The sequence below is a fragment of the Mytilus galloprovincialis genome, chromosome 12 (genome assembly GCF_965363235.1).
Source record: "Mytilus galloprovincialis chromosome 12, xbMytGall1.hap1.1, whole genome shotgun sequence".
NCBI classification, from domain to species: Eukaryota; Metazoa; Mollusca; class Bivalvia; order Mytilida; family Mytilidae; genus Mytilus; species Mytilus galloprovincialis.
Window position 1 is genome coordinate 31,890,611 of NC_134849.1, and position 23,223 is coordinate 31,913,833.

Sequence of the window (23,223 nt, forward strand, 5' to 3'; positions counted from 1 at the left end):
TTTTTCAATTACTATGTTAATCATGTTAATTTTCCTCTTAAGTATCGTTTAGTATTTGCCCTTCAAACCTTGTTTTTATTTCAAACATTCAAAATTTGGTAAAATATTCGTGTTTGAGAACTAACATGTACCAAATAGGTTTGTACTTGGTCACGTCTTTCCGACACGAGAGATATACCGAGTCCCTATTGTAAGACACTTAATCAAAAGAACTGACTGATCAATGTATATTAAGAGTAATTACACCTTATGTAAGAATCCTGGGTTTTGATTGGTTGATAGCCAGTGTATTTTTCACCAATTCACTGTTATCAAACGAATATCGTTCATTTTTTAACTCAGCCAGAGTATTTGTCAAAAGGATTTGCCTTTTTTACCCTCTCTGCCGTGGTATTTGCCAAAAAAAGGCTGGACGCTTGTAACGTCACGATCATCAATACGTTTTAGAACATTAACATTCGGTGTAATTAAACAGATATATCATGTTCTTGAGGGGTATTTGCGAAAAATACCAGTCTTGAGAATGAATTTCCCTCGACTTACGGCTCGTGAAATTTAACATTCTCTCGACTGGTATTTTTCGCAAATACCCCTCCTCAACATGATATATCTGTTTATAACACGACGGGATTGCCATGTACTGTCTCTTTACCATTCCGGAACACTCGGCCCCCGATTTTTGTATTTTTCTGTTGATATATTTTCTGAAATATTACATTTTCAGGAGTGATTCTTTCAAAAGAAAAGATGCACAATTGTATAAACAGCATTTAAAATCGACTAAACAATTCTTATAATTGCCATACAGTAATAAAATATCCAATCTACAATGCATAGATTTGTGACTGTCTTTTAAATTTATATAATGTGTATTTATAAATTTCCGTTTAAATGATTTAGAATAACAAATCAGTCCAAAGTTAACGTTTTAATTTTGATATCCGTCCTGTACATACGTCAATGAGTAGAAGTTTCCGCTAGTCCATGAATCAGTCCTTTATTTGTGTTCAAATTTTGATAACTGAGAAATTATTATATCAATTATGTATACCATACCAGTTTATGACAGGGTTAAGCATTTTGTCAGAACTATACGCGTACAGCTGAAACCTTACGCCCCTACCCCTTTGACAAGAGAGGTTTCTTCATAATAATTCATTTTTTACCTGTGGGTTTAAAAAGAAATACAAGTGTTTGGATATGTATTATAAGTGATAAACAATATTTTTCTTTTAAATTCACAACACAACATTTGTCCTGGTCTTTTTGAGTTTGTGAAATTTATTTCAGAATTGAAATATCTGACACATTGTCGTTATTTTCATTCCCCGGTCGAGCTTCATTGTGATTGTATATTTTGGAATTCATTTTAATAACTTTTTGTTGTCATTGATATCAATTGAAATTCGATTTATTGAGTAACTTAGTGAAGGAAAGTTATCACACTGTTATATAAATAATCATCTTTACCTTTCTGAGCAGTGTGTAAGAAACCTTGCTGCCTTAAAAGGCCTCAGCTCGATTAGTAATAAACAAAGGAAGAGAAAATATGTAGTAAAAACGAGTCAACAATAAAAGTACTGACGTACTGTTAACTCGTAAGACCTTATACAAATGTTATAGCTCTTGGTTTATTTCTTGGTCCGTCTACATACATAGCGCTCGGCATTCGTCACCCAGAAATAAGTGTACTTGACTATATTTTAAAGAGAAAAAGGCAGAGAATCCGTTGTTTTCATGTTTTTTGTAATTTTTCTCTTAGTCTACGTATACAGTTATTCTTAACCTAAAAAGGTGTGTACGCGATACATGTATTACTAAGGCAACATTTAATCTTATTGGAGACATCAGTTGACGTTCGTTTAGTTTGATTCATGCTTTTATTTACTTTAGTTTCCAGTGTTATTTCGTGCTACTTTAGTTTTTAGATTCTAAAAATTATGTTGCCTTTTGGTAAAAGTATATGGTTAATCATTTGTTTTCTAAAACCTTTTTTATTCCAAACTTTCACATTCAGTCAAGTCTATGGACTGGATAATTACCACATAAACACCGAAGGTTTTTTATATTTGGTGATGTGTAAGGTTTAGTCAAGACATACGTATCAAATTGCTATTGTAAGATACCTAAGCAATGCAAATGAATGTTTAATTGAATTTATTTTCAGAGCAGCACGACGGGAATCCCATATGTTACAGTATCAGCTTGTCCTTCGAAGACACTCCCGATTTTTTCAATGGGACAACAACTGTTGTTCACATTAAGTTTTCTATGCATTGATATGCTATTGCTTTTTGGACTTTCATCGTGTTAATGTTTTTAATAAATATCTCCTTAAGATTGGTCTCTTCTCTGCCTATTCGGGGATGGGGTGGCGGGGATGATGGAACAATCTACAGCAAGTTATTAAGTTTCTGAAAAGGTTGATACAATTATTCTTAATGAATGTACCCTGAAATAATTGTGACTCCTCCCTGCTAAGCACGCGGAATAAAGGAGTAAGATAATTAAATCTTCGGTTCTGTTCTTCAGTCACCAAGGATGGAATTCGGGACTGTAAACAGGGGTAATCTTTGTGAATAAATTAAACAGTTACTTAATTTGCAATAGTCCAAGCTTAAAATCGCCCAGAGAACAATTTTAAATTATTATAGTTGAACTGATATGTTTTTCGTTTATTATAGTACTCTACGGTCATATATCGGGTCCTTTTAGGGCTTACATGGCGAAAGAAACGGAATTAGTTTTATTCATTGTTAATCCGTTGGTCGCCGGTGAATAGATGTCGTATTGACAATTACAGCACATTTTATATTTGTTTATCGTTCATTATTTTGAACATGAATCTGACCATTAGTTTTCTCGTTTGGATATTTTAACATGTGTCATTTCCGGTTAATATATACCTGACCATGCGGTATGGGTTTTTCTCATTGTTGAAGGCCGTACCTTGACATATAGTTGTTAATTTTTATCCCACTTGGTCTCTTGTGGAAAGTTGTCTCATTGCCAATCATATCACATCTTCTTATTTTATATATTTACAGGTGTCCTAATATTTATCTCTTGATTTCAACATATAATTGTACTTTTTTAGTCTTTGACAATAGCCATCTAGGTGTTTATGCAATATTGTAAGCACTACTATTATATCTCACCAAGTCAAATAATGTAAAACTGCTGAAAGGAAATTTTAATTGGTGCTGAAATTATTGTTTTCGTTGGTATTCCTACAAAGTACTTTCACAATTTCACAACAATAGTAGAAAATATTTGAACTTTGACAATTGTTAGATTCGAATATGAATGAAAACCATGTGACATAAAAAGATGAAATCACAAGATAGGTTTAAAGACGAGAGTATGTGTGGGGTTTACAGAAAAAAAGACTGATGAGAAAAAACACTTAAAAACAGAACAGATAAACATATTGCAAGCTAAACAAAGAATAGAGAAAAATAGTGAAATCAAAATAAAGAATAGAAACAAAGTACGGATTGTTTACACTTTTCTCAACGTGTTTTCCCAAGTTCACATCAATTGACTGAATTATAGACAGTACTTGAACTTTGACAAGTGTTTGATTAAGTATGAATGAAAATCATGTGACAAAACATTATTGAAATCACAAGATAGATTTAAAGACGAGGGTCTGTGTGGGGTTTACAGAAAATAAGACTGATGAGCAAAAACACTTAAAAAACAGAAAAGACAAAAATATTACAAACTGAACAAAGAATAGAGAAAAACAGTGAAAACAAAATAAAGAATAGATAAACTGGGCGGATTGTTTACACTTTTCTCAACGTATTTCCCAAATTTATAACGATTGTAGACAGTATTTGAACTTTGACAATTGTTTGATTAAATATGAATGAAAATCATGTGACAGAAACACGGAAATGTTGTTTTTTTTTATCTCCTAATGAATGATGAACATAGTATGTGTTTCCGTTCAATCCTATCTGCGTTCCGCATTTGGTTTTTGTCAAAGTATTTTATCAAAAAGGTTGGGTCACATACACTTGAAATGTAGAACAATGCGTATATTATGTTGCTGATATAGCTTCTGATTCCAATACAAGGAAAACTGAGAATAGAAATGTGATAGTTTGGAATGAGTATATTACCAGGTTACAGTTTACCATGAAGTTTTGGTCACACTAAATTTTGCCCGACCTTTTCTTGACAATATTTCTCCTTTTTCCTAATTCATGTATTTTTTCACGTAAAAGGTTAAGGATTTTTCTCGTATTATATTACCCGTATATTTTTTCGTATTTGGTGATATTTTTTCCCTTATTTGATTTTGGAATTTGAAAAAAAAAATCGATATTTAGAAGAGAGCTCTATGCAGTATTACAAAGTTTAACTGGTTTATCTGAAATTAAATATCTGAATGATGATTTAATAAATGATTGTTCTTAACATGTTTAATAAACTTGACTTTGTACCAATGGGACAGCAACCAAAAGACATTAATTTGCAAATTAAATCGAGGTGTCTATGCAATATGTAAAGAGCTATTATTATATCCCACTTAGTCAAACAATGTAAAACTAATAACAGGAAATTTCAACTGGAGGGAAATTATTGTTGACATTTGTTTGATTACAAAGTACTTTCACATTTTCAAAACATTGTAGTAAATACTTGAACTTTGACAATTGTTTGATTTAAAACGATTGAAAACCACATGAGAGAATACACATGTAACCACGAGATAGTTTTAATAGACAAGGGTGTCTGTGAGGTTTACAGATTAAGACTGATTGGCAAAATCTACAGAAAAAAATAAATAAAATATTACAAACACAATAAAGAATAGAAAAACATCGTGAAAACAAAATTAAAATAGACAAAACGGGAGGCTAAAATTATCTGCCTGTGATAAGAAAATCATTAGTTTTTCGAAAAATTCAAACTTATATAAATTAACAGGAAATGTATAAAAATGACCACATCATTGATATTCATGTCAACACCAATGCAAGTGCTGACTACTGGGATGGTGATACCCTCGGGTACGAAACGTCCACCAGCAGAGGCATCGAACCAGCAGTGTAAATACTTATCAAAGGTACCAGGATTATAATTTAGTACGCCAGACGCGCGTTTCGTCTATCAGTGACGCTCATATTAAAATAGTTATAAAGCCAACAAATACAAAATTGAAGAGCATTGAGGATTCAAAATTCCAAAAAGTTGTGCCAAATACGGCTAAGGTAATTGATGCCTGCGATAAGAAAATCCTTAGTTTTTCTTAAAATTTAAAGTTTTGTAAACTATAAATTTATAAAAATGACCACATCATTGATATTCATGTCAACACCGAAGAGCTGACTACTGGGCTGTTGATACCTTCGGGGACGAAACATCTACCAGCAGAGGCATCGACCAAGTAGTGTAAATAGTAATATGAAAAAAGAGGGGTGTAAAAATAATGAAACTTAAAATAAACAGGCTTGATGCTTTTTTTAATGAAAACTTGCAGGATAAGTCATTGTATTATCTCATCCCGCCTTAAAATAATAATTAATATCTTGCGTTGTCTCCTAAATGTAAGAATTCAATATATATTAATTCAATAACGATATAAATGTAAAAAAAAAAATGAATTTCTAATTACATAAGGGATTGATTTTTTTTAATAAAAAAAGTAGATTTTGTCTTGTTATTTGATACATTGAGACATATTTTTAGATTTTGAGATGTCATACTTATAGGTTTTTATATATGTTTTTAAAAAGGGTTGGTTAATATTTACCACGTGTCACAAATGCATCATATGATTCAAACGTAGCTTACCGTCCAACAATAGAGGTAAATCTATGGAACATAACTTTTGATGGTTTGAAATATAATGTTAGAAAATTGAAAAGATGCAGTTTTATATAGAGACTTTCTGTACTTCTAGAAAATTTTAAAACAAAAAAATACTTTATTTGTTTATTAAATATATCTTTTTTATTAAAAGTGTTATAATGTAATTAAAAAATCGCAAAATACATGTAAATTAACACATGCTAGTAATACAACTCATCCGTTATGTTCGATTTTTAATCGATAAAGATTGAAAATTGAAGGAGAATACAGTTTCGGAGGGATATTTTTCAGATTATTGTGGAAATTCATTGTCTCCAAGAGATAGGAATGTGTTATGGATTCAATATTAATATTATTCACGAAATACTAATTTTCGTGGATTTCTTTGGTATTTATATACCACGAATTAAAAGTTGAACGAAGTACGAAAATCTATTTATTCTTAATCAACAAACATGAATAAATCCACAGTGTGTGATTTGGTTAAATTTCAGTATAACCTTCAACCAAGGCTAGGCTTCCATTTGACATTTTCCCAACTTAGTCAAGACTGAAGTCATGCAATTGGGGTTCAGTCGGACTTCTATTCGATCATAGATGAACACTCTCTGCTTAGCCTTAATCACTCTATCCAGCTCTTCACAACATCGCATAACACTATAAAGTCAAATGTTTTGAATCAGCGTTTATTTTTTGTCTAAATATGTGTACAATGCATTGTTTGCTCACTTTTTTAGGCATGTTTAATTTCGTAACAATATAAAAAGGACGAAGCGGTATGAGTGCAATGAGACAACTTTCCATTCATGATATTAGGATAAGAGTGCACACAGGATGCGTCACCTGGTTTACTGAACAGGATTGCATTTAATGTTGAAAGTGTATGATCAATAGTTTGATACATTTATAAAATTAGTAAGCACTATAATCGTACATGTTAATAGGTCGCGGTAATGTGAATCTACAATAATTTAAAGTATTTATAGATATATATTTACTTGTAATATCGGAGCACCTGAGATCACCCAGTTTGATTGGGGATTTGTATTTTTTTCTGCCGTTTGTTTTTTGTTGTACTTCAGTGTTTCTGTTGTTTCGCTGTTTACTTCTTAGAGTTGACGTGTTTTCGTCGGTTTTAGCTAGTATTCCGGATTTGCTTTCTCTCAATCGTTGAATGACTTTTGAACAACGATATATTACTGTAAGTTGCCCTTATATTCGGTCTTATTTTGTCTATGTTGTGTTTTGTGTACTTTGTGTTGTTTGTTGGCCTTTTTTAGTTATTGCGTTGTTAGATTATTGACGACTTATGCGTTTAAATGTCCATCAGGTTTCGTCAGCCTCTCTTATATAGCCTCAAGACAACTGAACTAAACATTAAAATATGCAATGCATTTAAATGAGGTAAAGATCATATAAAATCTATCAATGTACACCAAACTACACAAATTTACAATCGTTTATATATAACATATAATTGAATATCTGCTCAAAGTACCTTGTTACAATAGAGTATGATTGGCCAACGAACATGATGAACATTTTAAATAACGTCATTCTTATTTTAAAACCAAAGAGCCGGATTGACATGGTCTCGTTACTATAATTTATTTTAAGAGATAAAGTCTTCCTACTGCTTATGAGATAAACAATATACCATAAAATCAACTTCATATTAACCAATAAACCATTATCATGGACAGCAGGTCAGTATTTGATAAAAGCTGCCAGACGAGCATATAATCCTTGGTGATATTTTTTCATTAAATTCGCGATTTTATGGCAATGTTAAATATAACACAAAAATGACACCATCACAGGAATACAATACAAATAAATGCAAAACATTCGAGACAGAGAAGTACACACAAAAAAAAAAAACCCAATACAATAGTACATTTCCACATACTTATCACAGAATAAAAACGAACACGTTAAACAGTATATAGGACAGCACACAGAAACAACACAGCACTATCACTTACTGTCTTTCACATGACTGGATCATTGTGACGTCAAACATGTCACATGTAAATTTCAAACAATTTTGATACAGTTCAAGATCAGGTTTGTAACTTTGTTATTTGAGACGAGTTTTCTTTGACTTTTGGTAATTTCCATTGTTTAGACGACGATGCTCCCTTGGTTACATCATACGGTGTTTATATATCCCAACTCGTATTACCCGCGTGTGCAGTGATGTCATAGAATAAAACGAACGTTATCAATGCATCAATTGTAAATTATTTAGTCAGGGATTTCGTTATAGTAAATTTTCTAAAATGCTTACTAAATTATTTTAGAAATATTGAAAATTTGGTTAGTAAATATAGCTGTAACTGTAGAAAACTGATCAAAATTGGTATATCATACTTAAAATTTACGGTAATAGTAAATCACTGTGTGATCCGTTCAAACTCATCAAACACACTTATTAGTAAAAGTTATCTTAAACATATTGTAAATAGATCTTTGAATATAGTTGACATTGGCACAAATTTCGATTTTGTCACAAGGAATTTAAAACATTACTAAATTTCTATTATTTGTCAAGCAGTGTGTAAATATACACATCCATGTTCTTTTTTCTACCTAAAAAATAACTTCAACTATCCTACAGCCTGACGATACTTTTATTTTTTGCATTGCACAAAACATGTCTTCTTTGACTGTCCATGAATATAAGATACTAAATCCCTGTGATTTGTTTCAGCTGAGTAAAGTCTCTGGTGCATGATTTATGATATAATAAATTGAGTTTGACTTTGAACTAGCTTTCTATAAATGCGAGTACTCTTTTAAAATTTGTACTTTAATTTGAATTTAACCTGTTGATACAATGTTAATATTTTTTGTTATTCAATGTTTCTTTATTTTTGATATATACAAGCTTTGATAAAAGAGAGACGAAATATATAAGAGGGACATTCAAACTCATAGAAGGAACCAAACTTACATGCACTTAAAATGAAAAAAGACAAACAGAAAAAATAGTACAAATGACACAACATAGAAAACTAAATACTAAGGTCGTGTTGCCCATGTTATTACAAACCCATTAAATAGTATAATTTGATAAGTCACATTCATGAGGAAAAGAGAAGGGGATTGAAGGTACGACGTAAGTAAAACATCCAATATCGTCTGTGAAACTGTTATTCCATTACGGTCAACCAACTCAAGATGGCGTCCGTAAAATGCACGAAGGGATGATTTCAACTCATGGTTTTATAGCTTCTTTTGAGCAGCAAACGTCTATCAAAGAAATACAAGCATTGGGATATTGTATCAATTGGGCCTAGGTGTTTAGTATGACTATATATTTTTCTTTTTGTTTCACGTACTATGAGTTTGAACATTTATCATTTTGTAAAAATATTTCCGTTCTCAATGTAAACTGTTTACCTTACAACACATTTATTTTCTTCTTTTTACAATATATTTGTGGCATGGTTATTTGTTAAAGTTTATTGTTTACTTCCTGTAATAGGATGACATTCACATCTGTTTATCCCCGCTGCTTTTAACTATTCACCCTTATATAAAAGTTATATCATTGATTTTGTATTTACATTGTGTCAGATCAAATATTGTGTTTATATGTCTTTTGATTGAGTAAAGCCATTTCAATTGATATTTTATAATGTGTCTTTCTACATGTGATGTCACACTATTGTTACAGGTAAGGTTGGTTCATACTAAAACGTTTAAACCCGCAGTATTTGTTTGCACCTTTTCTAAGTCAGGATTTTGATGTTCAGAAGTTGTCGTTTGTTTATGTGGTTCTTCAGTGTGTTTGTTTAATAGATTAGACCGTTGGTTTTCCCGTTTGGAGGGTTTTAAAATAGTAATTTTTGGGTACCTTTATAGCTTAATGTTTGGTGTGCGCCAAGGCTCCGTGTTGAAGACCTTGCTTTGACTTATAATGGTTTTTCTCTTAAATAGGACGAAGGGTTTTTCATTGTCAATTACACCATCTACATGTATTCTTATATCAATGAAAGCAAAGTTCTACAATTCAATCAGCATAGTCAGCTATACAAGTTCCAGAATAAACAAATTTAGAGCGACTCTATGAGAGAAACTAACGAACTGATTATAAGACAAAACAAATAAACAAATAACAAATATAATATACTGTAACAAACAGCAAACAGTTCATTGATTGCTTGACTGTTAGTTGCTTAACATTCAGTCGCAAATATTTCATGCATGTTCAGGGCGATAACATATTAACAATACATACAATGGGTAGGAGATTTAATCCTAAACAAATTAATCTGATGACAGAACTACAATCATGTTATTCTAATTACCTCCTTTTTCCTTTCATATGCTGCTCTCATTTTCTTCTCTCCTTCTAATCTGTCTTTCTGTATGGCTGTCTCCTCTTGTCTCTTTGTCAAAAAGTATCTTGACAAGGCACCTTAATAAAAAAAATAAGAGAGTTTAATTAAAATAAATTTCTGGTTCTTTACAAAAAATATCTTTTAGACCTAAGATTATGGCTGCGACATTTAAATGTCTTAATTAAGTAAAGACATTTATTGGTGTAGACTATTATAAAACTTGACCAATTCACACACTGAAGGACTTTAATGAAATGTTTGTGAGTGACTGTGTACAGTTTATACATTTTATTATTTATACACTATTAAATAAATTTCTTTAAAGAATTGTTTAATCCTTAATATCATTCTTAAAAATTGAAGATTAGGAATGTATTTTTCCACATTCGTAACTTCTATCACACTTAAAATCCCTGCATATGAATATATTTGTTGGTTACTGTAACAAAAAATATGTATACTCCATGAAATTTGCATTCTGATTAAAAAAAAAAATTAACTACAAAAACTGAGTGTTTATAATTCAAACAAATATTTTTATTTGTTTATTATTTAACTAAACAATTAATGTGAAGTTAAAATAAATTTTGTTTGTGTACATCTGGAATGTGTCATTATATCACCATCATTTTATGTGGTGCATTATGTTTGAGCGCATTACCATTACATTTGCACGCAAAAAATCATTACGTTTGCGCGCAGCTTTTCATAACAATTGCACGCATTTATTTGACAGGTAAACTCAGGTAAGCTTTGGCAATAACTCCTTTTTATCTATAAATTTATTCAATTATTTTAAGTAAAAGTACCCTTTCTGTTTCCTTGACTAAGTCACCTACTCAACCACGAGGAGGTAGAAGTTGGATACAAGCAGGATAAGTCAGTTGCTTTATATTCTATCAATCTGAAAATTTTAATATTCATCACATACTAATGATAAATAAATATATGATTAAAATATATTTTCAAAGTTAATGGATTTTATATTATTCATATTTCATTATATACTCTTTTTTACTTGAGTTTACCTGTAAGATAATTGCGTGCAAATGTAATCAAAAGCTGTGCGCAAACGTAATTAAAACATTTTAATTCCCAAATGCGCGCAAACCTAGTGTGCCCATTTTATTAATATTGGGTACAAAAAGAAGTTCAGTCACAGTGTCTATATATATAGATAGAAAAATAAATGAGTCAAGAATTGGAACAACTACCAGAAGTCCTCTGAACCAATCATATCAACGTATTCCCTAATATGAAAATCATATAGGAATTTTTCAAATATAAAGTTTTTAAAAATTTTAAAACGTGGACAAAATTTTTTTAAAAATGCACTGCTATCATTACTTACAATTAATTACAGTCTGGTCTGAATAGGCTGAGTTCCAACCTTTAACAAAAGTGGTAATGTAATCGGACATCTCCCTGTTGTCAGCATCATTTACCCTACAACATGTACAATACCAAAATGTAATTATTTTGTGTCTGATAGACTATATAATAACTTCATACAAAACATATCATCTGTAAAACACAGCCATAGAATGACATATAGTTTCAGAATAAATAAACATGGCAAACACAACTATCACTACTGCTTTTATAAATTAAAGAAATAAAATAACAGTTGAACCTTCAATTTCTGTTTTTAAAAGAAGTATGGTGTAACCTAAGCTATAAGCTTACTGGGGTGGATCTACATGTATATGGAGCAGTTTCCATACTTGTAGTTGTACTGTCATCATGGTCATCATCATTATCCTCATCATCAATTTGATTCAAAACTTGATTAACTGACAAGTGTCGAGTATTCCCTGAAGAAGACTGTCTGAAAGGAGGCGGTTGGATGTCATCCTGTATAAAATTAGAATGAATTAGCTCTCAACCAATTTTATGAAATGTCTAAAAATATATATATATATGTAAATCAAAGAGGCATTCATGATAAAAAAAAACCACAGGTATTCCTAGCAAATTCCAATAATTAACAGGCTTATTTTTACTTACATAAAGTTTACATTATAATTGGTATATACACACTGATACATGTATGCAACACTTGAAATTATATTGCTTCTGAATAAAGTATTATTATAGAAAGAAAAAAAAATAACAAATAAATAAATAATTGGAATAAATATGGAAATATCTTTATAAAAGTTAAAGAAACTTATATGAAATGGAAAATGATCTCTTGTGGAATAAATATTTGATTCTTGTGGGTGGGAGAGGAGAATGGGGCTAGATGAAAATTGTGTCCTGCATATTTTTTTTATTTGTAAATGTCGTAAATGAAGCTCTTTCCTGCCTTTTATTTAAAACACACACATTTCTTTAGTTTATCCTGACTTAAAAATATTTTTTCATCCTGTTTTTTTTTTTGGCCAGTTGCTTATGCTGCCATTTTTTAATCAAACTCTTGTCCTGCTTTTTTTCCAAATTTCATTCTAGTCCCAAATAGCTGTCTTACTGAGAAAGTGTGGCGAAACGACTAGGGACGATTGTGCATTATATTAACGTATAACAGGAATTGTTCCTTGTTTCGAAGTTGCTGGATCAATATCCTTTATATTTGAACATACTAAAAATCCTTTATTTGGTTCCGGTGCGAAAACCTCCGAAAACTATTGTTTTTCAATGAAAACGTGAATCTAACTTTCGTCCCTCTTTTGTTATGTTCACTCCTGTCAGTGATAGTCACGTGACGCCCATATTTGTTTATTAAAAAGATGGCGCTTGCCAATGGCCTAAGTGGCGCAAAATTCAAACAGTCAGCCTTGTATTTGCCGTTATTAACCTGAAATCATGACAAAAATGGAAAGAAAATGGGGATAGTTTAAAGAATGTTACACTTACAGTTGAACTTATACTGTCAGCCAGACCATCGTGTTGAAGATCATCGTCCTCCTCACTATCAAAGTTTGGTAGTTCTCTGCTTCTCTTGATACCCTTCTCCTTTCGTTGATTCTGGACTTGCGTTCCTGGTTCATCATCTGATATTTCTGACAAATCGCTCATTTTGACTTGACTTTCTCAATTTGTGCAACAATATATTAAATTAATAATCTGGGAAAGACTCTAATGGCGCTTGTGATACAAATGAAGACGATTCTAACGGCGGGCTTATCTATTAATCTGATTATCTTGAATCTTCAATATTGATGATGGTGATTGGCCAGAGATAAGGAAACAACCATGCCATGTCCATTTACGGAATGGAAATTTCCAACAACGTGGAGAGAAGACAAAGAAAAGGCGCCATCAATTTTTCAGTCATTTTTCACTGTATCACTTTCATCAGAAATTATGCTTGCACTTGGATACTTGTAAATTGTAAGTATATGAAAAAATAATAGTTTTATGTTAACTTTGTTTAATTATTTACAAATTTCAATGTTTTAAATAATATTTATATGTTATTTCTTTGTTTTATACACAAACCACATGCAAACAATTTACATTGTATTAATTTTTTTGGAGTGTGCATGCTTGACCTCCAAACTAAGGTGAAAGCCAATACATGTTGATTTAAATACCAATGTTATGTACATGTATAAAATGACAGAACTTTGTATAAGCATGATTGGATGTACATTTGTATGTATCTACAGGGGTGGGGAAATACATGTTCTATGCCCCATACATTTGAACAACCAGACAAGTAATTTTGTCAGCCTTCTGGCAAGGTTGCAGCAATGTTTCTCTTTTCATTAAGGATGTTTTCTTTTCTGGGAAGATTCTATTTTATCAATAGACAATATTTTATTGGAACAAACGCATTTACAAAAAATGGTAATGACCGAATGGATAAGCAATTTGCTATACATGGTAGTAAAATACAAACAATTATCTGTGAATAAACGATTAAAGGTATAATGAAAATGTATTACAATAGATTACTTCTTGCATTTAAACAATTTGTTACGAAAGAGGAAGATAATTTTAGTGCCGTATAAGATGTATTATTACTAGTATAAGATTTATTTTATTTTTATCGCACAATGTGGTTACACTTTTTTATGACACTAAAAATTACATGCATCCTGGACTCATCAAAATCTTTTGGGACTTACCATTTCTAAAAGTGATGAGTCCCAGGACTCACCATGAAAAATTCCTAGTGAGAACCCTTACATGTATATATATATTGAATGCCTATAGCTATGAGATGGTAAGTTTGACTTGTTTAAAAGACTACAGTAGCTACATTTTAATATAAAAATGTACATGTAATTTCGATTCACATTAGTAATTGTTAGTTCGTCCGGTTTATTTCAGATTTTTAAGGTGGTTTTATGTTGTGTCAATTGCGGTTCAAAGAGTGAAAGCGTTTGATTGTAGAACAAGACTATATACCAGGTAATTAGAATAAACATTTTTTTATATTTATTTAATGAAGTACATTTTTGTACATGTTGTGTACATGCATTTTGAATGCCTGTTATTAAATGGTTAGGCTACACCAATTTTATTACTTGTTCTAAGGAACTGCCCGCACCTATTTTTTCAAAACAGGAAAATAATGTTTTCATGTTCCCCCATCCGGAAATGTAATCATGTGACATGTCCATTTCTCGCACCGTTTTTTTGTAAATATTGTAAAAAAATAACACTTGTTTTTAAAACCACTGTCTTACCGGTATAAAACGATTTTTATACCCCCATCAATATTATGTTATACAAATGTCCGGCGTCTGTCTGTCCGGCGTCCACATGTTGCACCGTAACTTGAGAACCGCTTGTCCCTATTTCATGAAATTAACATAAATGTTTCTTTATATGATGGTCAAACGATCTGTATACTTTTTGGTGAAAATAGGATTTATACTTTTTGAGTTTCAGGACTTTATAACTAAAAGAGGGGTGTGTATTTTTTACATGTCACGCTGTATCTCTAAAAGGATTTCTGATTATTGCTTTTAACTTCACACACTTCTTAAGGATATTAATCCAAAGATCTGTATACGTATACTTTTGGGTGATAGTTCAAAATTTTATTTTAAAGTTATTGAGTTTTTGTATAACCTGCAGAAAGTTCGACATAGGGATAGTGATCCGGCGGCGGCTACGGCGGCGTTAGCTAACTTCTTAAAAGCTTTATATTTAAGAAGGTAGAAGACCTGGATGTGTCATACTTTGTATATATAGATGTCTCATGTTACAAACTTTCCGTCAGTCACATGTCCAATGTCCTTGACCTCATTTTCATGGTTCAGTGACTACTTGAAAAAAAAGTTAAGATTTTTGTAATGTTAAATTCTCTCTTATTATAAGTAATTGGATAACTATATTTGGTATGTGCGTACCTTGCAAGGTCCCCATGCCTGTCAGACAGTTTTCACTTGACCTCGACCTCATTTCATGGATCAGTGAACAAGGTTAAGTTTTGGTGGTCAAGTCCATATCTCAGATACTATAAGCAATAGGTCTAGTATATATTCGGTGTATGGAAGGACTTTAAGGTGTACATGTCCAACTGGCAGGTGTCATCTGACCTTGACCTCATTTTCATGGTTCAGTGGTTATAGTTAAGTTTTTGTGTTTTGGTCTATTTTTCTTATACTTTATGCATTAGGTCAACTATATTTGGTGTATGATAATATTTTATGATCTATATGTCTGTTACGCAGGTTTAATTTTACCTTGACCTCATTTTCACGTTCCATTGCTAATTGTTAAGTGTTTGTGTTCTGGTCTGTTTTTCTTAATTTATAATTAAGCAATAAGTCAACTATATTTGTTGTATTGAAGAATTGTAAGCTGTACATGTCTGCCTGGCATGGTTCATCTTACCTTGTCCTCATTTTCATGGTTCATTGATCAATGTTTTGTTTTCTTGGTTAATGTTGACTTTATGTGACAGTTGTAATAAAGCTTTATATTTAGGTCTATCAACATAATATCAATGATTAGTAAAGAAGGGGAGACATTTCAGTGTGTGCACTCTTGTTTTGTAAAAAAAGGGGGGGGGTCCACATGTCGCATCATATCACATAAACGATTTATGATCACTGCTTAAAAGTTTACACACTTCTTAGTTATATATAATGCTAAAGATCCGTATACTTTTTGGTGATGATTCAAAATTTTATTTTGGAGTAATTGAGTTTTTTGTAAAAAAGTGTTTTTTCACATGTTGCAACATATCTTGAAAACCATTATTAAATGACTATTGCTTAAAACTTTACACACTTCTTAGTTATATTAATCTAAAGATCTGTATTTTTTTTGGTGATTTTTTTAGAGTATTTTTTCACATGTTGTGCCGTATCTCAGAAACTATTTATGATTAAAGCATAAAACTTCTCACACAAGACAAAGGGTGTATCATGCGCTCATGGCGCAGCTGTTTATTAACATATAAGCACCCCACCACACTGTAAATATCTGTGATAATATTTGATTCAGCATGAAACACATTTATCCCAAGTTTGAGTGCTCCGATATAAATATAAAATTGCGGAAAATAACTGTACAGAACAAAACATTGGTTTCCTTCCCCCTTACATTCATTCCTAATAAAAAATGCACTTTGTTAGAATAAAGTACAAAAAAACTTCCAAGTTGCCTTCAACTGCAATTATATTGTATGCTTGCGAAACAAAAATATCCATACTTGCTGCATGTGTATGCACTGTTCTGATTTATACGTGTTATAGCTTTATTGACAGTAAACTGAAAAGTGTTGAATATTTTTTTTTTCCAAACTGTTTTCAAACAATTACAAGGCTAACATGGCTAACTTTTTTATGACTGTACCTGTGGTCAATACTATTGCTAATGTTTAATCTTATTTATGTTGTTTATTTTAGAGTATTATATACAAGAATTTTCATTGAATTAACAACCGAGATTGCTAGAAACATGGAGCTTGATTGTTGAAAACGAGTGTATTATGAAAGTTTGCTTCGTGTACTTGAACACCCTTGGTAAGGTTTTAAACATATTTAAGATCAAATTGAGAATGGAAATAGGGAATGTGTCAAAGAGATGACAACCCAACCAAAGAGCAGAACGCAGCACAAGGCTACCAATTGGTCTTCAACACGGAGAAAATCATACACCCAGAGTCGTACTTGAGCTGGCACCTTAACAAAAAGGTGTACTAGTTCAGATAAAATTGACGCCATAATAAACTCCAAAACATATAAATGATATAAAATTTAAAAAAACCATACAAGACTTACAAAGGACAGAGGCTCCTGAATTGGGACCGTCTCAAAAATGTGACATTAATTACATACAGTAACTCTAAATTACTTGTTTTTATTTTATACTGCAACTACATGTACCTGTGTTTATTTCCAAAAATATAGTAACATAGCTATATTTTGTATAATGTCAATTTAAAAAAAAAAATATTTTCCTGACATTGACCATATATTGTATATTTATTAGACAGTTATATATGTATATGATTAAGATTAAAGAAAATATTTCCTAAAAATATGTTTACATGTTTAATTATAAACGACTTTTTCCATATTTTTTTATGTAATCTTTTGTATGCATAATACAAGAAGTACATAAGATATATTAATCATTTAATGTGAGGTTTTTTTTACGAATCATAGATGTATAATATTTTGTTTGCCTAGCGACAAAGTGGTGTTGTGGGATATGTGAGTGAACTTACTAAGGTTCTTTCATCTTTATTAGTTTCAGAATTACACCTAGATGTTTTTGCATTTCCATGGGTAAAAGCAAGAAAAATAAAGCTGCTGTAAAGACCAGAAGTAAACAACGACGCATATACAAGAAACAGAGGTAAGGGAGATATAACGTAAAGACGATTCACTGCATGGATAATATAATGATATCATGTTTACTATTGAGTTTGAAATTACATTGCTAAAAAGACTTATTATACCCCACAGACAAAGTTTTGGGGGTAAAAAGGATTCACCCTGTCTCTCAGTCTGTCCATATGTCTTGTAAGAGCAACTAATCCTGGTCCCAAATATTTTAAGGGAGACAATTGAACTAGTTTATCCTGTAGGGAGTTGATTCACAGCTCTGTGCAACACTCTCAGAATTCTTAAAACTATCCACACTGGTCTGTGTATCATTGTGCAAAAATTAAAATTAAAAAATAAAGTAAAATGGAAAAATTGACCTCCCTGCCCAATTTTTGGCTCACCTGACCTGACATGTCAAGTAAGCTTTTCTCATAACATGACCAAAATTGTCAGTCAACCCCTAAAGGAGTTATTGCCCTTTATAGTCAATTTTTAACAGTTATCATAAATTTTGTAATCTTTTACAAAAATCTTCTGAAACTTTTAGACCAAATTAAACCAAACTTGGCCACCATCATTTCTACTAAGGGTATGAAGTTTAATACATGTGTCCGATGACCCCTGCCTGTCAACCAACATGGCGGACATGGTTAAAATTGGACATAGGGGTAAAATGCAGTTTTTGGTTTATATCTCTGACACTAAATCATTTAGAGCAAATTTGATGGGTGGCAAAAATGTTGATCACATTAAGATTTGTCTGCCCTGAAGTTTTCAGACTAAATCAACAACTTGTTGTTGGGTTGCTGCCCTAAATAAGTAATTTTACAGACATTTTTCAGTTTTTTGTTATTATCTTAAATATCAATATAGTATCTAATAATATCTAATATTTATACTATCAATTATGTTTTAACCTTATTTTACATGATTTTCAAAGTATTAGCAAATCAGGTGAGCGACAGAGCCTCTAGCTTTTTATGATGTAACTTAAACACATGTTTTTGTTTGGCCTAAGCTGAAACTACTGTTGGATAAAATAAACTTGTATATATATTGTATTTTATTATTTTTCAGATATCTGAATAAAAAAAGAGAAAATGAAGAGCAAGTGTGTGAAATAAATAATGTTGAAACAATTGAGAGCCCACAAGAAAGAAAAAACACGCCAAAGAAACATCAGGCAATAACAGATACAGATGAATTTTACAAAGAAATGAACGATGACCCACTCTTCTCCAGAATGGTTCAATACCAAAAAAGTAAACGTTTCTCTGCTTTCTTGCACAACAGGATGCAACAAAAGAATGTTTAATTATAATTGATAAGAAAATGTTCATGTTTATTCCCCTCTTTTGTAAGCTTTGTTATTTTCAGTTTACTTTGTTTTTTTCATACATTAAGATATTTTAATATACTTTGTTATTTTCAATATACTTTGTAATATCAATAGCAATATAAACATTGTAACACAATGATTTTGTAACTTTTATATTTCATTTGACAATTGAATCTATAGCAAGTAAGAGTTTTTGAAAAGAAAATATTGAAACAGTTATTTTGCTTTCAAAGTGACATTTTGTTGAAATCTGGTCTTGTTAAATGGAAAGCTTGCACAAGATACGCACCCTGAAGCAGCAACCTCTAGCTTATGGAAAGCTTGCACAGAGACATGCACTCTGAAGCAGCTACCTTTACTGGATGGAAAGCTTGCACAGGGACATGCATTCTGAAGCAGCTACCTTTACTTATTGACCAATTTCTACAAGAATCACCCTTTTTACTTTTCAAGTTTAAATGGAACCACAGGCTAAAAGGTCTAGAATAATTTGTAGTGTTTGTAATGAAGAATTTTCTGATAGGCATTTTAGAAGACATGCACTTGAATGTAAGAAATTAGATTTTGATATCACTTTAAACCAGAATAATGACTTTCAAGAGAATGATATCTGTAATAATACATTTGATGATCCAAATTGTATAAGTGATGATGAAGAACAGATAGACTATAATAAGTTTTTCAGTAGCCATATTAACTGTGCAGAATTGCAAAATTTAGATGAAGAAGATATACGTTGCTTTTTTGATAATGATTCAGATGATAGTTTTATTGATTCTGTACATAATTTTTCTGATTATGAACTTTCTGAGGAAGAAAGTGAAATAAATACAAATGATAGCATTGTAAATAACCTTGACGGAGACACCCTTATAACAAATGAGACATACTGGTTTTGTCGTATGTTAGTGTTATGGCAGTGTGTATATTATATATCTGACTCAGCTGTTGGGTTTTTGTTAAAAATTTTATTTGCTTTTTTTAAACTGTTTTCTGTAACTTCTGAACAGTTGAAAAGGGTATGTATAACTTTTCCAAAAAATATGTACATGATGTCAAAAATGCTTAGTAAAGACACTGAAAATTTTACAAAATTTGTAATATGTGTAAAATGTTTTACATTATATGATTATGGAGAGTGTTCTCATATTCTTGAAGGTTTAGTTGTAACCAAACATTGTTCTCATGCGGACTTTCCGAACCACAGAATGTTACATCGGAGAACTGTTTGTAATCAGGCTCTTCTAATCGGGGTTGAGAGAGGACCTTCCAAAAAGCTCATTCCATATAAGATTTTCTGTTATAAATCATTGAAGGCCAGTCTTCAAAAATTTGTTCTTCGTCCTGATTTTGAAGAAGTTTGTGAAAGATGGAGGTTCAGAGAGCAGAGAGATAACATTTTACAAGATGTCTATGATGGCAGAATATGGGATGACTTTAATTGGAATAAGTTTATTTTTTTCTGTGAAGAAGGAAATTATGGATTAATGTTGAATGTTGACTGGTGGCAACCCTATAAATATACAAATTATTCAATCGGTGCAATATACTTGATTTTCTTAAATTTACCTAGGGAAGAAAGGTTTAAAAGGGAAAATATGATTTTAGTAGGTGTGATTCCTGATATGAAATCTGAACCTCCAACAAACACTTTTTTACTTCCTTTAGTTAAAGAACTGAAAACAGCTTGGTCAACAGGATTTTTGTTGTATTCATTCAAATCACCAGCAAACTTGAAATGCTTTAAGCTTGCACTTCTCTGTGTTGGATGTGATGTGCCAGCTAGTAGGAAACTTTGTGGATTTCTTGGTCTTTCGGCAACCATGGGATGCAATAAATGTAAAAAAGAATTTCCAGGAATGGTTGGAGAAAAAAACTATGGTGGATTTGATAGATCGTTATGGCCAGAAAGAAAAAATCATACTCACAGGGAAGAATGCAAACTCATTCTAGAAAGTACTAGTAAGGGAGACAAATTGAAGTTAGAAAAACAATTTGGTGCAAGATATTCATGCCTTCTAGAACTGCCATATTTTGATCCTGTGTGTATGACTCCCATAGATCCAATGCACAACTTATTTCTTGGTACCGCAAAGCATATGTTTAAGATTTGGAAAACAAAAGGACTCTTGGATGATGAAAAATGCAAAATGATTGAGAATAAGATCTTGCTTTTTAGTTGCCCATCAGATGTTGGAAAGCTACCTAAAAAGATATCTTCTTCAATGGGATCTTTTAATGCTGATCAGCTTAAGAACTGGACAATTTTGTTTTCAGTTTATGCTTTGAAAGGAATTTTACCTGACGAACACTTAGAATGCTGGAGGAAATTTGTACTAGCTTGTAGGAGATTGTGCTCGAGATATTCATCTGTTGGAAATGCCAAGGTTGCTGATCGACTTTTGTTGGATTTTTGTAGAATGTTTGAAAGCCTTTATGGCGACCAATTTGTTACACCAAACATGCATCTTCATGGTCATCTTCTTGATTGTATTTTAGATTATGGACCAGTATATTCATTTTGGTTGTTCAGTTTTGAAAGGCAAAATGGAATTTTAGGATCTTATAAAACCAATAAAAAAAATGTCGAAGTGCAGATAATGAAGAGATTTCTTGCTGAATCCAGAGCAAGAGATAAAGACGAGGTCATAAGTCCAAATTTTGCACAGCTGTTTGAAGAACTATCTGGCACGGTTAGGGAAAGAGGAACCTTAGCTGAAATAAATTGCTTGCAGCAAGCTAGTCTAATAGAAAGGTCATCACTTAGTTGTAATATAGCAGATGTTCCTTGGGATTTATCTGAAGGTATTTTTGTACAAAAACCTAAAGCAGAGTCATTGTGTGACGAGGATGCAAGAATTTTATCTGATTTTTATAGTACTTTGTATACTTCTGAATTTGAAATTTGTAGATCATACCAAAAGGCTAAAGAAGCCTATTTACATGGTTCTATTTTAGGATCACAATATAGTAGAAGTGTGAGGTCTTCGTATGTAATGGGATTTTGGTGTGGTGATAATGGTAGCATTGGACTTGAGAATAATGATTTCAATCCTTCTCCGGGACAAATTGAAAAGTTTCTTATACACTCTATTATTCTAAATGGTACAATAAAAACTCATTACTTGGCAAAAGTACGTTGGTTCCAGAAGTTGGAAGAACGAATTAGACATTTTTATGGGAAGCCAGTAGAAGTTTGGTCTTCGAATTTGTACAGACAAAATGGTTCTGCCTCATTTATTCCTGTTCATAGAATTAAATGCAGATTTGTGTTTGCTAAGACAAAATTGTTTAACAAAGATGTTTTGGTTATTTCACCTAGAGAGCGTTATATTTTATAACATAATATTACATTTATTTACTTATTTAGAAAATTTATATGACTATTCTTTATTGTATGAGGGGTCAAACAAGATGATAATGAGACAATATTAGGCTTGGTAAAGATAGTGTTTTCAATAAATGTTATTTGCATTAATATTAATCCTATCTGTAAACATTAAAACAGATTCCTAAAAATTTGTAAACATTTTTTGTTTGGTTTAATGGAAAAAAAGAAGTAATAGATTTTTAGCAGTGTTAAATTTTACTAACTTAATGCTAAAATAGTTTTAAGGTAGATCATCTCAAAATAAATGTTTATATCACAATCTATGATTTTAATATACATGTAGAAGTACACAATTTATATGCAAGACTTGTTCTTAATTAAAAAAAAAAAGTTATCCATTGTATCATTTAGAAAATTTTAATTATGACTGAATATTTGTTTTTGTAAATTAATATTTTTCAACTGAACCATAAAATGAAGATAACTCATATACCTATTTTTTATTTTTTGAATGATTATGAAATTTTTATTTTTTTACTTTGCCTTTAGTAGAATGAAATTAACAAGAAAGGTTGCACCACTGTTTTATCATTTCAAACTTCATCTGGTAGACTTTTTTGCATTTACAAATTGTGTTCT

At 31.3% G+C, this 23,223-nt stretch overlaps 1 protein-coding gene across 1 annotated transcript; it reads right to left on the reverse strand.

The window, feature by feature from the left end:
• Positions 1–11,849: 11,849 nt before the first annotated feature.
• LOC143055296 (uncharacterized) lies at positions 11,850–13,293 on the reverse strand. The gene is made up of 2 exons (XM_076228432.1): positions 13,032–13,293; positions 11,850–12,029 (listed from the first exon to the last, which is right to left on the reverse strand). Exons 1-2 carry the CDS (start codon positions 13,191–13,193, stop codon positions 11,850–11,852), a joined length of 342 nt encoding a protein of 113 aa, XP_076084547.1. The 5' UTR covers positions 13,194–13,293.
• Positions 13,294–23,223: the final 9,930 nt, after the last annotated feature.